Source organism: Rhinopithecus roxellana, chromosome 13 (assembly GCF_007565055.1).
Source record: "Rhinopithecus roxellana isolate Shanxi Qingling chromosome 13, ASM756505v1, whole genome shotgun sequence".
Taxonomy (NCBI): Eukaryota; Metazoa; Chordata; class Mammalia; order Primates; family Cercopithecidae; genus Rhinopithecus; species Rhinopithecus roxellana.
Genome location: NC_044561.1, coordinates 55,388,698 through 55,403,058, shown reverse-complemented (window position 1 = coordinate 55,403,058; position 14,361 = coordinate 55,388,698). Strand labels below are relative to the sequence as shown.

The 14,361-nt window shown below is 45.0% G+C and overlaps 1 protein-coding gene across 1 annotated transcript in view; it reads left to right on the top strand.

Annotated features, from left to right (window-relative positions):
* The window catches only part of DSCAM (DS cell adhesion molecule), a 350,956-nt gene that overhangs the window by 219,450 nt on the left and 117,145 nt on the right, over positions 1-14,361 (top strand). The window contains 2 exon segments of the mRNA XM_030915322.1: positions 764-910; positions 8,912-9,067. Coding sequence (XP_030771182.1) covers positions 764-910; positions 8,912-9,067 — 303 coding nt within the window.

Genomic DNA, 14,361 nt, shown 5'->3' with positions numbered 1-14,361 from the left:
GATGAGACGGGAAATCTGTGACTGTATTTCTACTTTTTAGCACTTTACAATGGTTAAGCTTCCAATTTATATGCCAGATATTACTAAATACAGAGGTACTGTACTCTATAAAGTAAATGCAACTTAAAGAAGTAACTTCCAAGAGTACGGGGAAAATAAATCAGACAAACAATGATCTTCTACTCAGGCAATAAAATTAAGAAGCTGTCCTAAAAGTAAATTAAGTTGGAAAGAGAGACTATGGAATCCATTAGAATATATGCATTGACTCATGATATTTTACTGAGTTATAAAGATTTATGTAGAGAAGTGATCTTTGTTATTTTTTCTTTTTTTTTTTTTTTTTGAGACGGAGTCTCGCTCTATCGCCCAGGCTGGAGTGCAGTGGCCGGATCTCAGCTCACTGCAAGCTCCGCCTCCGGGGTTTACGCCATTCTCCTGCCTCAGCCTCCCGAGTAGCTGGGACTACAGGCGCCTGCCACCTTGCCCGGCTAGTTTTTTGTATTTTTTAGTAGAGACGGGGTTTCACGGTGTTAGCCAGGATGGTCTCGATCTCCTGACCTCGTGATCCACCCGTCTTGGCCTCCCAAAGTGCTGAGATTATGGGCTTGAGCCACCGCGCCCGGCCTATTTTTTCTTTCATTTTGGGGTTGAGTGCATTTTTTTGCTTGCATATGGAAATATTAAAATATGTTGCTTTTACAGTATTGCTTTGCTCATAAACCACCTACAGTTATTACAGATTCTAATTATTTGATTTCAGTGCCCAGTTACCCCCCTGAAAATGTCCAAGCCATAGCAACATCACCAGAAAGCATATCAATATCCTGGTCCACACTTTCCAAGGAGGCCTTGAATGGAATTCTCCAGGGGTTCAGAGTCATTTACTGGGCCAACCTCATGGACGGAGGTAAGAGGACTCAACTAGGACTTTGGGTTTGCCTCCAGAGAATGCATGATGGAATTTGCAGACCCCTCCTAACTCCTAACAAGGGGCTCAGGATACGGCGGGCACCTCTTTATCAGTAGACACTTTCCCCTTTTCTATCATCTCTCATTCGACATTGGAACAGGTCTCTCTGTTTAAAACATCACACACCTTCTAAACCCAATTTGAAGCCTAGGCGGGGGCGGCACTTGGGAAATTCAACATAGATGTGTTTTCCTAATTGTGAGTGTCTATGTCAAGTCTCTGCAGGCAGCACCAAAACCTCCATCTCTACCTAGAACATTCTATGTGATAGGTATTCTAGAATGTTGGTGCCTTCCTGTTTCCCAGATAGAACTCCGCGGGGAAACGTTAAAGTTCCTGTAGCTGTGCTGTAAGTGGGTGTGGGAAGAGTGCCCAGGCACACGGAGGGGGCACTAAGGAGAGGGCCAGGAAGTTCAGGGCCCTCTCGTTTTGTCTCCTGTTTCTCTTTCTCCTCTTTCTTCCCCTTCTCCTCCTCTCTTTTCCTTGTTCTTTATCGTGTGTGTGTGTGTGTGTGTGTGTGTGTGTGTGTGTGTGTGTGTGTCTGTGTGTCTGTGTGTCTGTGTGTGTTTCCAGTTGTAGGACAAAATTTTCCTGTTTGTTGAGGGAAAGACTTTGAAAAAGTGACTTTCTCAAGTGGCCATAAGATTGGGGCTACAAGTTTCTTGGAGCACACCTCATTGTCTTTGCCCTCGGACTGCAAGTGGTGCCTACCAGGCTGGGCCGGGCTGTGTGAGTATCCTGGGGGCAGAGTGAGGCTGCAGCCCCCAACAGGAGAGGCCTCTGGAAATCTGCTCACTGTCTCTGTCCCAAGCCTGGGGGGCCTACACCTGCCTCCTCCCTTGCCCTCCATTTGCAGCCCTCTCCTGCGTCCCCTGTCCCTGAACAGTACCTCTCCTCCTGTTTGGGGCTTCTTTTCTTTTTCTTGAGAGAGGGTCTCCCCCTGTCACCCAGGCTGGGATGCAGTGGCAGGATCTCAGCTCACTGCAACCTCCGCCTCCCGGACCCAAGCAATTCTCCTGCCTCAGCTTCCCAAGTAGCTGGGATTACAGGTATGCACCATGCCTGGCTAATTTTCAGTATTTTTAGTAGAGATGGGGTTTTGCCATCTTGGTCAGGCTGGTCTTGAACTCCTGGCCTCAAATGATCTGCCCCCCTCGGCCTCCCAAAGTGCTGGGATTACAGGAGTGACCCACTGTGCCCAGCCTGGGGCTTCTTTCAACCCCCGCAACTGGGTATGATCCCTGACGGGTGCTCACCTCCAGTTTTGGGCAAATGCAGTCAAGGACCTATCCCTTCCATGCCCAGGACCTCCTGGATCTGTTCTACCAGGCAGGCCGCTGTCCCCATGCAGGTAAACGTAGGGCCCCACAGGTGGCAGGAGCCTCCACGGTGGGTGCAACAGTAAGGCAAGAAGACACATGAGCAGTGCAAGCATTACTGGCTCCGCGAGTGCAGGCCTTTGAGCCTCAGCTCTGCATGTCCCTAACCGGATGTGTTTCTCAGGACTGAGACCAGGCCTTGTGCCTTTGATGGTGCATGTAGTACCTGGAGCAGTACCAGCCATGGGAGGCGATCTAGAATGACCCCCTTGGTCCTGCAGCAGACACATTTGCTAAACACCCGCTCAGCACTGAGCTCATGGGAAGCACCAAGGTTGCTGTGTCTGTCCCTGTCGAGGTTCCAGACCAGTGACCAAAGGAGATGCTAATGAATACGGAACCACAGACCCAAGAAGGGACAGCCCCACAGAAGGGCAGATTTAAGTAGGTGATTCTGTAACACCTTCACCCCCCCCCCCCGCCACCTAAAGACAAGCTTTTAAAACACCACAGAGTAGAGAGTGAAGAAAATTTGCAAAGTCATCTATTTTATGGACAAAATGCCATATGACATCATTACATATGTTCCTTCTGATTTCTACTCCTTATATTGAGTGGGTGAAATTAAATACCCTAAACATTCTTCTAAAGGCAGTGTTATGCTAAGATGTCTCTTCTGTTGTTCTTGTTGGAAATATTTCTAGAATCCAGTGGCGACTTCATCCACATGACTCATATTTTCTAAGATCACTTGGCTAATATTGCCTGCTGGCATCTCCATTCTAAAACGAAAGATGTGGCTTCATACCTTTAAAGCTTTGAAAACTTGAATATTCAAAAACATAATTCTTTAAATAAAGAAATGCTTGGGAGTGCATGCAGCTTTTTAAAGACACCTTCACTCATGGAATTAAAATCAAAGTGATGAGATAAATGTACAGTGTAGAAGTTCTGCACGTAATTTCCGAAAGATAAGCAAGAAACCTTCAGAAACGGGAACCTGCCTGCAAATGGTCACTCTTCCTGCTACCCGAGAGATTTCGTTTATGAAGCAGGTCAGTTCACCGGGCTACTGGACACTTTCGCACAAACTCCTCATTCTGTGGCCTCCCGGGCTGGCTGGATTTCCACAGACATTGAGCATGAAGTGACTGTGTAAAGCCACATCTTGAGCAAACATCACAATCACACTCCACACACACACACATGCTCATCACAACACATAACCTGCACCCATGCGACACATATGCCACACACCCACATGCACCACATATCACACAGCAACCCCACACACCCCATACACACCACACACACACACCACACACACTACACCGACACCACACATACAGCACACACCAAAGCGCACACACCCCACACACATACACACACCAACCCCACACACCCCATACACACCACACACACACACCACACACACTACACCGACACCACACATACAGCACACACCAAAGCGCACACACCCCACACACATACACACACCCCATATACACCACATACCACCCCCCAGACACATCACACATACACCACACCACACACCCCACATACACATGCACACACACCACACATACACACCACACATACACATACACCACATACGCTGCACACTATGCCACACACACAGACCACAGACACAACACATACATAAAGCCCACATATACTGCACACCACACCATACATACACACCACACACACCACACACACACACCCCACATACACCACACACCATACCACACATACACGCCACACGCACACCGCATATCACACCACACACACACCCCATATACACCACACACACCCCACATACACATGCACACACACCACACATGCACACACACCACACATACACATACCCCACATACACCACACACGACACACCACACACACCTCACATACACCACATACCACACCACATACACACCCCAATATGAGACACACCACACGACACATATACAAACCCCCACACACACCACACACACTCCACATACACATGCACAGACACACCACACCACATACACCCCAGTACACCACACACTACACCACACATACACACCACACCACACATACCCCACACACACACCCCACATACACCGCTCACCACACCACACATCACACACCTCATGCTACTTACAACATATGCCACACACATACACCATACACCCACATACCACACACACAGACGCACACACACCATTCACATCACATACCACAAACACCACACACACACACCATCCATTCACACAGGCTGAGAGAGGCAAATATCATGACTACCACTGTAATTAGCAATAACTTGAATACTTTCCAAAATATGTCTAAGAAAGAATTCTGTTGTTAATATGATCAGGTGAAATAAAACTGGTTAGTATATTTGATAGGGCAGGTTAAATAAACAATACTTTGATGGATTTTCTGATTTTTTTTTGCATGGTCAGAAAGTTAAATCATGGTTGAGGCCTGACGGAAACAGTTTATTTGAGATTGCTAGGATAATTATATCCTTTGAAAAGTTACCGTTTTCCTCTGAATTTTTGCTACCTTCCATCTCATCCATCTTCCTTCATGACAAAAATGATAAACTCGGAAAGGAAGCAATATTTAGGTGCCAACTAGTGTATGTAGGCAGCTGAGGGTTGCTTCTGAAGCTATTCCCACACCTATTTTGTTTTCTGCCTTAAAACCCTCTGAGAATGAGGCAGGATATAAATAAATACACAAAACTATTTTGTTTAAAACAAAATTTGTAATAGAAAAACTCTGATATCTATACTTATTTTATATATATTTTTAATTTTATTCCCCTCATGGCTTCAACTGAACAGTACACTTCAGTTAACGTGTGTGTGTGTGTGTGTGTGTGTGTGTGTGTGTGTGTGTGTGTGTGTGTTTATGTGTGTGTGTATTAAACAGCTCTATAGGGGCATGGAAGATAGACTGTAGAAATTCATGTTTAAAAAGAAAAAGAGCTAAAAAGAATGACAAACTAAACACTCAGTTTTGTATCTGGCTTTCTTTTTTTTCATCCTTTGCTTTTTATTTCTTCCATATCTGCTAGTCACCCAGTATCTGTCGTCAGGAAAATACCCTTCCTTCAGAGTCTGTGAGGTGTTCTAGCAAATAGAGCCAACTCTGGCTCAGGTGGTTTTCAAAATCTTAGAACTGGGGTTTTGACTGCTTTTGTCTTCATGGTTCATGATAAATTAGTTGATCAAAATGACTTGAACCCTCTAATGAGCAAACATCTAAATGTTAATTCTAATTAGTATATTAACCATTAGCATTTTTAATCATTTTGTTGTAAGTGTTTCCTTTTTTTTTTTTTTTTTTTTTTTTTGAGACTGAGTCTCGCTCTGTCGTGCAGGCTGGAGTGCAGTGGCGCGATCTCGGCTCACTGCAAGCTCTGCCTCCTGGGTTCACCCCATTCTCCTGCCTCAGCCTCCCGAGTAGCTGGGACTACAAGCACCCGCCACCATGCCTGACTAATTTTTGGTATTTTTATTAGAGACAGGGTTTCACCATGTTAGCCAGGATGATCTTGTTCTCCTGATCTCGTGATCTGCCTGCCTCAGCCTCCTGAAGTGCTGGGATTACAGGCGTGAGCCACCGCGCTCGGCCAAGTGTTTGCTCTCTTTAAGATCAGAGAGGCCAGGTTGCCCTTCTCCCTCCTCACCAGGCTCCTCTTCCTCATTCTGATTCAAGAGTTGCGTGGCCGGAGGGTCACAGCTTTCTCCTATGTTGTGAAATGATCCTACTTTCCCTGTGAGGTGGACACCCTGCACTCTTGAGAAAAAAAGAAACCTTCATCACAGTCTCATAACCAGCTCCCAGCACCCTGCCCTGACCAGCCCCTCCCCTCAGCTGTGTTGTGTATATATTTTTATTGACTGTGTGTGTATATATCTGTAGGAATGTGTGTGTGTGATCTTTGACAGTGAAGTTTCTAAATCTGAAAAGATCTTAATGAGTTCTATATTTAAACTTTGTCTATTATCATTTGAGTTTTTAATTAGTTTGTTTAAAGGCAGGGTCTGGCTCTGTCACTCAGGCTGGAGTACAGTGGCACAATCACAGCTCACTGCAGCCTCCAGTTCCTGGGCTCCAGCAGTCCTCCCACCTTGGCCTCCCATGTAGCTGGGACCAGAGACATGAGCCACCATGTCTGGTTACATTTGGGTTTTTTATCCTAATCCAAAAGACCTGCATTAAATGCATTCAGGAAAAGAAATATAATTGAAAATGGAAAGACCCTTCCTTCGGAGATGAGAATTTCCAATCCATCTGGGGCAACGAAGTATTGATATCTTGACTGCCTGGTGACCACACGTGCGCATTCTCCTCATTTTTATAAGCCCTCTGTTCAGATTTCCAAATTGTGACCTCTGACAGCTGGCACCCTGCTGGCCTCCCTAGAAGACAGGAGTCCAAAGACATGTCTTTGGACCATCCTCACCCTGCTCTCTCCCCAGCAAAGCCCCAGCCTACAGAACTGCTTCTGGTGGTCCCAGGCCTTCGGCTCCCACTGGGGCCTGGACTGTGGGAGCCACATGGAGCCCCTTTACCCCTCTTCTTGCAACTCCTAGAAGGCACAGGGGCTCTGGCATGTGAGGGACAGGCCTCAGTCATCCCATGCAGTATTTGCTACTCTCCTTTAATGCTATATCCATTCCACATTGATCCTTTTGGTGACAAAAAATTAAAATGAACAAAAGACATTCCATAGTCATTGTCATCACAAAATACATGGCTATTCATTTGTGAACTTCTGTGGAATATCCTGGACACACAAGAGAAAAGAAAAACAATGAACAGGAAGGAAAAACCAGGCAGGCAAAAAGCCCGTTTAATCTGGCAGACACAACGGCTCGTGGGTGCCTCTATTTTCAGCCCATTTTCTGCTTTTTCCCAGAGCGACTGAGGAGAGCAGCTGACATCTGCAGCCTGTGCCCTCAGCCACTGTGCTGGGCTCCTTGATCCTCTCTGTCCTTTGACTTCCTTGGCTGTAAAATGAATGAGTTGCGAAAGTAATTGAATAACTCTGCTGATTGCATAAGTTACTATCTGTACTTAGAATAGCATAGCGCTGGCACCTAGGCAGGCGTGCATGTCACGTCCACTCCCTATACAGAGGCCGGGGAGAGTGAGAGGGATTGACAGACAGCTAGCATTGCCCTCTAAATGTAGCCAAAGCAGACCTGTTCAACAAGGTACTCCCCGGACCTGCTGGTCTCTTGGGGTAACCGACCTGCTCTGGGTACCAATGTGTCACTGACAGCCCCTTCCCCTAGGGAAACAGTTCTCAGACCCTTCTCATGCTCTGAAGATGACTCATTTCAAAACCCATCAGCCAAACACCAAGGAAGTACATCATTGGTAAGTTTTCTCATATGGCCGTGTATCATATGCTGGAGATGAGAGTGCATAGTGTTCCATCTGTGAATATTATTAGTGAATCCCACTCCTAAAAGTGAAGCATATTTAGCTGACACCAAATTTCTGACACATGGGCATGTCACTTCAGGATTGAAGCTGAGAGGAGTTCACTCCAGGTAAAAAGAGGGGTTTGCTGAGCCACTCAGTTTAGCATAGGTGTATTTTTTTCTAATTTAAATATGTTATCTTTTCAGCTTTTATAAGGTATAATTGACAAAAATTGTGTATATTTCAAGCATGCAGCTTGTTTTGACGTATGTATCCAATGTGAAATGCTCGCCACAATCAAGCTAATTAACAGCAGGTCCACCATCTCAGATAGTTGCCCATTTCTTCCCCCACCCCAGATGATACAAAGTTTCAGTTATGCAAGATGAGTAAGTTCTGGAGATCTGATGTAGGAAGTGGTGACTATAGTAAAAGATACTGTCTTATAGACTGGAAACTTGCTAAAGAGGGTAGATCAGATATTTGAGATGAAGTTAGGTGCTTAAAAATACATGTATGTTAAAGTAGAGCTTGTTTAAAATAACGGTAAAACCCCTCAGCTTGCAGAAGCTTCCTAACGAATAGTTAGCAGTGGAGCTGCCACGTGTGCAGTGCGTGTGGGCTGCCGAGTGTGCAGTGCGTGTGTGCCGCCGCTTGTGCAGTGCGTGTGTGCCACCGAGTGTGCAGTACCTTTGAGCTGCCGAGTGTGCAGTGTGTGTATGCCGCCGCGTGTGCAGTGCGTGTGTGCTGCCGCGTGTGCAGTGCCTGTGTGCCGCTGCGTGTGCAGTGTGTGTGTGCCGCCGAGTGTGCAGTGCGTGTGTGTGGTACTAAGTGTGCTGCTCGGGGTGCAGGGGACATTGCTCATTAGCACCTGCTGAAGGCTGAGTGGCAGCCCTGGTGCTGGCCTTGGGTTGATAACACTTAACTTGGAGCGAATTGCTTCATTTCCAGACCAATGTTCTGCCTTGTGTTCTGGAGCAGTTTGGTGTGAATGATCTTTTCCAAAGGGCCACATGACACCATGAGCTCACAGGATGACTGTGCATAGTCCCTTTGAGGAATTCCCATGTCCAGATGGTGGCTGGACAGGTGATGGCATGGCACAGGGACAGTCAGTGGGGACAACGCGGAAAAATGAGCAGAAATAGGCTCAGAAGTGGGATTTTGTTTTCTTGTTCTTGTCCTCCAGAGCTGGGTGAGATTAAAAACATCACCACCACACAGCCTTCCCTGGAGCTGGACGGGCTGGAAAAGTACACCAACTACAGCATCCAGGTGCTGGCCTTCACCCGCGCAGGAGACGGGGTCAGGAGTGAGCAGATCTTCACCCGGACCAAAGAGGATGGTGAGAGACGGGTGGGCGGCGGGTCCCAGCAACTGCTGGAAGGGCTGGGTCAGAGGGAACTCACTTGCCTTTACCCTGCAGTTCATCAGGCTATTCTCAGTGCAAACCTTTGCTGCCTTCCCAAAATATCCCAGTGCAATTTAGAGCATTAGCTTCCTCTCTTGCCTTTGCTTGATGGGTCTAATCCATTGCTTCTTCTTCCTCTATATTTTTTCTTCTTTCTTTTTTTTTTCCTTTGGCCAAGTACTATTGTAAATAGAAATTCATTTTATCCTGGAGCTGTAATACTTGTCATACATGTTTTGTATCTTGTTAGAATAATTTTAGTGGCTCTTCAGCTATTAGTGTAAGCTCTGATTAAATCCATCCTTCGACTTCTTGAAAATTATGCACAGGCTGAAGTTCTATTATTCTTTGCCAGCTGAAACACTTTAGAATAAGTCCTTAATTTGCGAACTTCATGTTAATTTTTTTTTTAATTCTTGCAAGAATTCATGGTGATTTAGTAAAAATTTAAATTGCTGCTCATTTTGTTCTACAACAATAATTCTTGCTGTTCCTTACAATTTGGATTGGGTTATGTGACTATTACCCAAACCTACAAAAACCGTACAACAAAGATTCTGTACTATTTTAAGGGAAACTCTGAGGGGCGTTAGCCAAGCCTGTTTGAGGAACAGATAAGTTCTGATAAATACTACTGTGGTAGTGAGAAAAGTAGCCTCCACCTTAGTAAAGGAAGGAGCAACTGATGTCAAATTGATGCCCACATAGAACCTTCCCAGGTTCTTCCAGCACAGAAGTATACATTGAGAAGAGACATTAGCAGACCTAAATGCTGTGTTGGATCGTCTCTGCAACTTTTGTCATCTTGCCGGGACTCTGTTCCCCAGGCAGCGTAGGGGCAGGAGAGTTGTTGACCATTGCCGGTCGCCTCCCATGTATGGGCAGGTTTGATGTCTATGCCATCTCCCCCACTACTAGAGTATCCAAAATGCTGTTATTCCATCCCATATCTGTTCTGATGGAAGCAAAGAACACCTGTTGGGGGGCACAACACGCTCTTCTCCTCAGCCTTTCTGCCCCTGACCATGACTCTCTGTTATTCTAAGCTTGCCATCTTCCACCTCACTCTCTGCTCTCACCTTGGCAAGCCAGGCCTTGCTCTCCTGAGCAGCCCCAGGCATCCACTGTCACCTGGTGTTTTCGCTGCTTCTGTAGCCCTTCTCACATTATGATGTCTACACCCAAATTAATCCTCGTTTGCTTTAGTTTTTTTCTATAATGCACAGGTAGTTCTTCCAGGGAATGTGCAGGTGTCAGCAGTTCTGCTCTAAGAAATTGGGTTATTTAGGGAAATCTAAGGTTCAACTGTAATGCCATTAGGAAGTCACACATCAATAGACATATCTAGAAAGCTAAGTCCTGAGTAAAGACAGCCATAATTTAGTTTTTTTTAAATGTAATAGACGAAGAGCTGTGCATATGCTGGCTGTGTCACCTGCTACCTGTGGGACTTTGGGCACCTTACCTAAGCTTCTGTGGACTGGATTGTCCTCATGGGCAATCTGCTGTAGCAGTCAGCCTGCACAGAACCAATGTATGAGAGCTGAAGTGATGTCTGAAAGCACCTGCTTGCCACAAAGTGAGATGCTTCCTGACACTCAATATTTGATTATTTGCTCTCCACTCCTTCAGAGCAGGAGTGAAATACTTTTTTTTACATTGCTAAGCAGTAATGCAAATGTCACTGGAATTATTATTTAAAGAGCAAACTGATCATCCACAGAAAGTTTTGCATCTGCGTTTTTAGAAGAATGTACAGAAATCCAATAAGAAGGGAAGGCTCTTCACAGATCCTTATTAATTCACAATTTTAGATCAATTTTAAATTAATATTCTAGTTTTAAAAATCATAGAGTTCTCTTTCAAAACTTGACCCCAAGGCCCAAAGTCTAATTTGTCTATCAATTATGCCTTACTTTTGTCTTCAGTGCTGATAGTGTGTGGAGCTGGGATTGACTATGGAAAACCCTGCCTTGGGTGCCCCAGTTACCCCAAGGAGGATGCTGTGGATCCCACTTTTGCTGGTGGTATGGGACAAGGACTATGCAGAACTGAGTGTCAATATTTTTTAGGATAAGTGTGTATTTTCAAAAAGAGGTGGAGTAGTGGATCACTTGAGGCCAGGAGTTCAAGACCAGCCTGGCCAACATGGTGAAACCCTGTCTCTACTAAAAATGCAAAATTAGCTGGGTGTGGTGGTGGGCGCCTCTAATCTCAGCTACTCCGGAGGCTGAGGCAGGAGAATCACTTGAACCCAGGAGGCAGAGGCTGCGGTGAGCTGAGATCATGCCACCGCACTCCAGCCTGGGTGACAGAGTGAGACTCCATCTCAAAAAAAAAAATAAAAAATAAAAAATAAAAAAAAGAGGTGGAGCGAAGATTGGGTGGAAGAAGAGAAAAACTAGAATAATATCACTTTATCTCCCAAGTTCACATGAAAAATTCAATAATTTAGAAATGATGAAGAGTTGTGTCAACCGTGTCAACCACTTTTGTGGACTCAATACCTAATAAAATTAGGCATTCCAGCAGTTTACAGAATTAAATGCAATTTTATTTATCTGATTGGAAGAAGGGACAAAGGCCAATTCGGAGAACAAATGCCCAGTCGAACTGATTACAGATCCTATTAATACCTCAGTGAGAAAGCTTTGTAATTTTGAAGTTTGGATTACACTTGCAAGTTCAATTAAATTGTGTAAAAATACAGATAGATTTCCAGTAAAATAATAATTTCCAACATTTACTCAGTTCTTTCTTAATAAGATACTATTTTAGGCTCAGGTTGAAGTTTCAATGTTTATCAATGTTTTTGCAAGCAAAGAAAGACAGCTACATTAACAGGGACCACCTGATTCAGTTGTCTATGCCAGACACACGTCCTGTACCAGTCTTCCTAATCTAGGGAGCCTGGAGGCTTAAACTGTGTTATTAGGTCACTGATCATACTAAAAGGAGAAACTTAACCCTAATAAAGGCAAAAATTTACTTTTGCAACAGATTATTTGCAATAGAAATATTTGTTTAGAGAACAAGTCTGTGCTTTAAGTAGTTTCTCTACCTCTATCTAAAGATTCTTGGGCTCATAAACATATTCACAGGTCCACGGACATATTGTCATGTCTCTGGTCATAATCTCAGGTCCATAGACATAGTCTCGTATCCATAACTATAGTCTCGGGTGCATGGACATATTCTCATGTCTGTGGTCAGAGTCTCAGGGCCATGGATATCGTCTTTTATCCATAAATGTAGACTCAGATGCATGGAGATATTTTGGGGGCCTGTGACAACTGTTCACAGTTCACATTATCTTTCCAGGACTGCTCAGTCAGTGAGAACTTGTACCCCTGTTATTGCTGCAGAAACACAAAGGATGACTTGGTGATCAGGCGTTCTGTTTTTGAGCGCAAGAACAACTAATCCTGACTTCTAAAACAGTTGTGAAATCCTGATGCCATTTTATTTGCCAATACTGTAATGTGAGCCAAGCCATAAGGAAAGAGAACACAAACAAAATGAATCTATTAATCTTCCAATTGCTATTTTCACTCTGAAGGCAAAAGCTAGTTTCAGCCTTGATCCCTTTACACAAGAGTAAACTTTGCATATGTATCAATAGAGATAGTTAAGTTCAAATATTGACGGAACACATCACTAATGCACATAACTCTGAAGGCACATGTGAGAGGGCCAGCAGCAGGTGGAATATGTCATCTCTACTCCCTCCCCACCGTCAATTAGCAAATCTTATTGGGAGAAGACCTGAAAGTAGAGCTAAGAGGAAGCAAAAAAATAAACTGACATCCAGATACCTCTGAATCCTCCGACCACTCATACCTTGAGCCATACATACTTATGAAGGTGTGGATAGTATGTGGCTGTGACATGTGCTGGGGTGATTTTATGACCACACCTCAGACCTGAAAGGGGGTAGATTGCATGTTGTGTTTGCATAGCCACCAGTGGTGCTGCCCCTCAGTAGACACTGGGAAGTACAGCCAGTCAACACTGCTTAGGATTCAGGGGCTCTACAGCCTATGGTAGTGTGTCCTGTGCAGTGGCAGATATACCAGCAACACGACAGACAAGATGTCCTAGAACAGGTTCTACCACGTGGCTTTCCACACTCCCTCCACTGCAGTGGTTCTCAAACTAGGTTCTTACACAGCCCAAGGGTTATTGGGCGGGCCCCAGTGGTAACCAAGAGGCCCAGTGAGAGACTCCATTCTCTCCCTGACCCTGGCTTCAAGAGCCACCCCACTTCTACTTGTGTTATGTGCTGGGTTTCCACTTGATGGTTTGGTTAAAGGATCAGTCAAACATTTAAAGAATGTTTGAACACTCCTGCTCTAGTGAGAGGAAAGGCCAAAAATACCAGAGTCTTATGGACATGGGAAGAGAAAAGGGACATATGTGCATTGCTTGGTGAGATGACAGCTGTGAACGTGACATGTCCCTCCAGGATTGTAGCATCTGCACGGCACGGCATGGCTCAGGAAAAGCCACTGAAAAGTTGTGGGCTCAGAAGGATCTGGCTACCATGGTGTACCACATATGTACATGCATGTTTGTGTGTGCACATGCGCATACACACACACCTGCCTGTGGCTGTTTACTAAAAGCAGAAAAATGATGGTGAAAAAAAATGAAGCTGACTGCAGTGTTTGTGTGGGTGTTTAGTCAGAGTTTCATCTGATATTCATACTTAAACCAAAGCAATACTGTTTCAGAAAAATTATTTTGGTATTTTACATTAAGGTATGTTACAGGAGAGCTGACCCACTTGTATTTATTTTCTATGCTGTGGAGCAGATTGCTACAACCTTAACACCTTAAAGCAATACAAATGTCTTATCTCATCGTTTCCAAGTGTCAGGCATCCAGGTCTGGTTGAGCTGAGTCCCCTGCTCAGTGTCCCACAGATGAATCAAGGTGTGAACTGGGGCTGTGCCTTCATCTGAGGTCAGGGTTTCCCAGGCTCACAAGTTATTGGTGGGATTTTGTTTGTTTGTTTGTTTTTGGCTATGGGGCTGGGGTCACCAGCCTCCAGAGGCTGCCTGTTACTCCCTGTCACAGCCCCTACCGCATGGCGGCTTCCTCCTTCAAGGCCAATAGGAAAGCCTCACATGGCTTCCAATCCCTCTGACCTCTTCTGTCTCCCTCTGACCGCCATCTCCTCTTCTAAGGGGCGCATCTGATAAAACCCAGCCCACTCAGGAAACTTT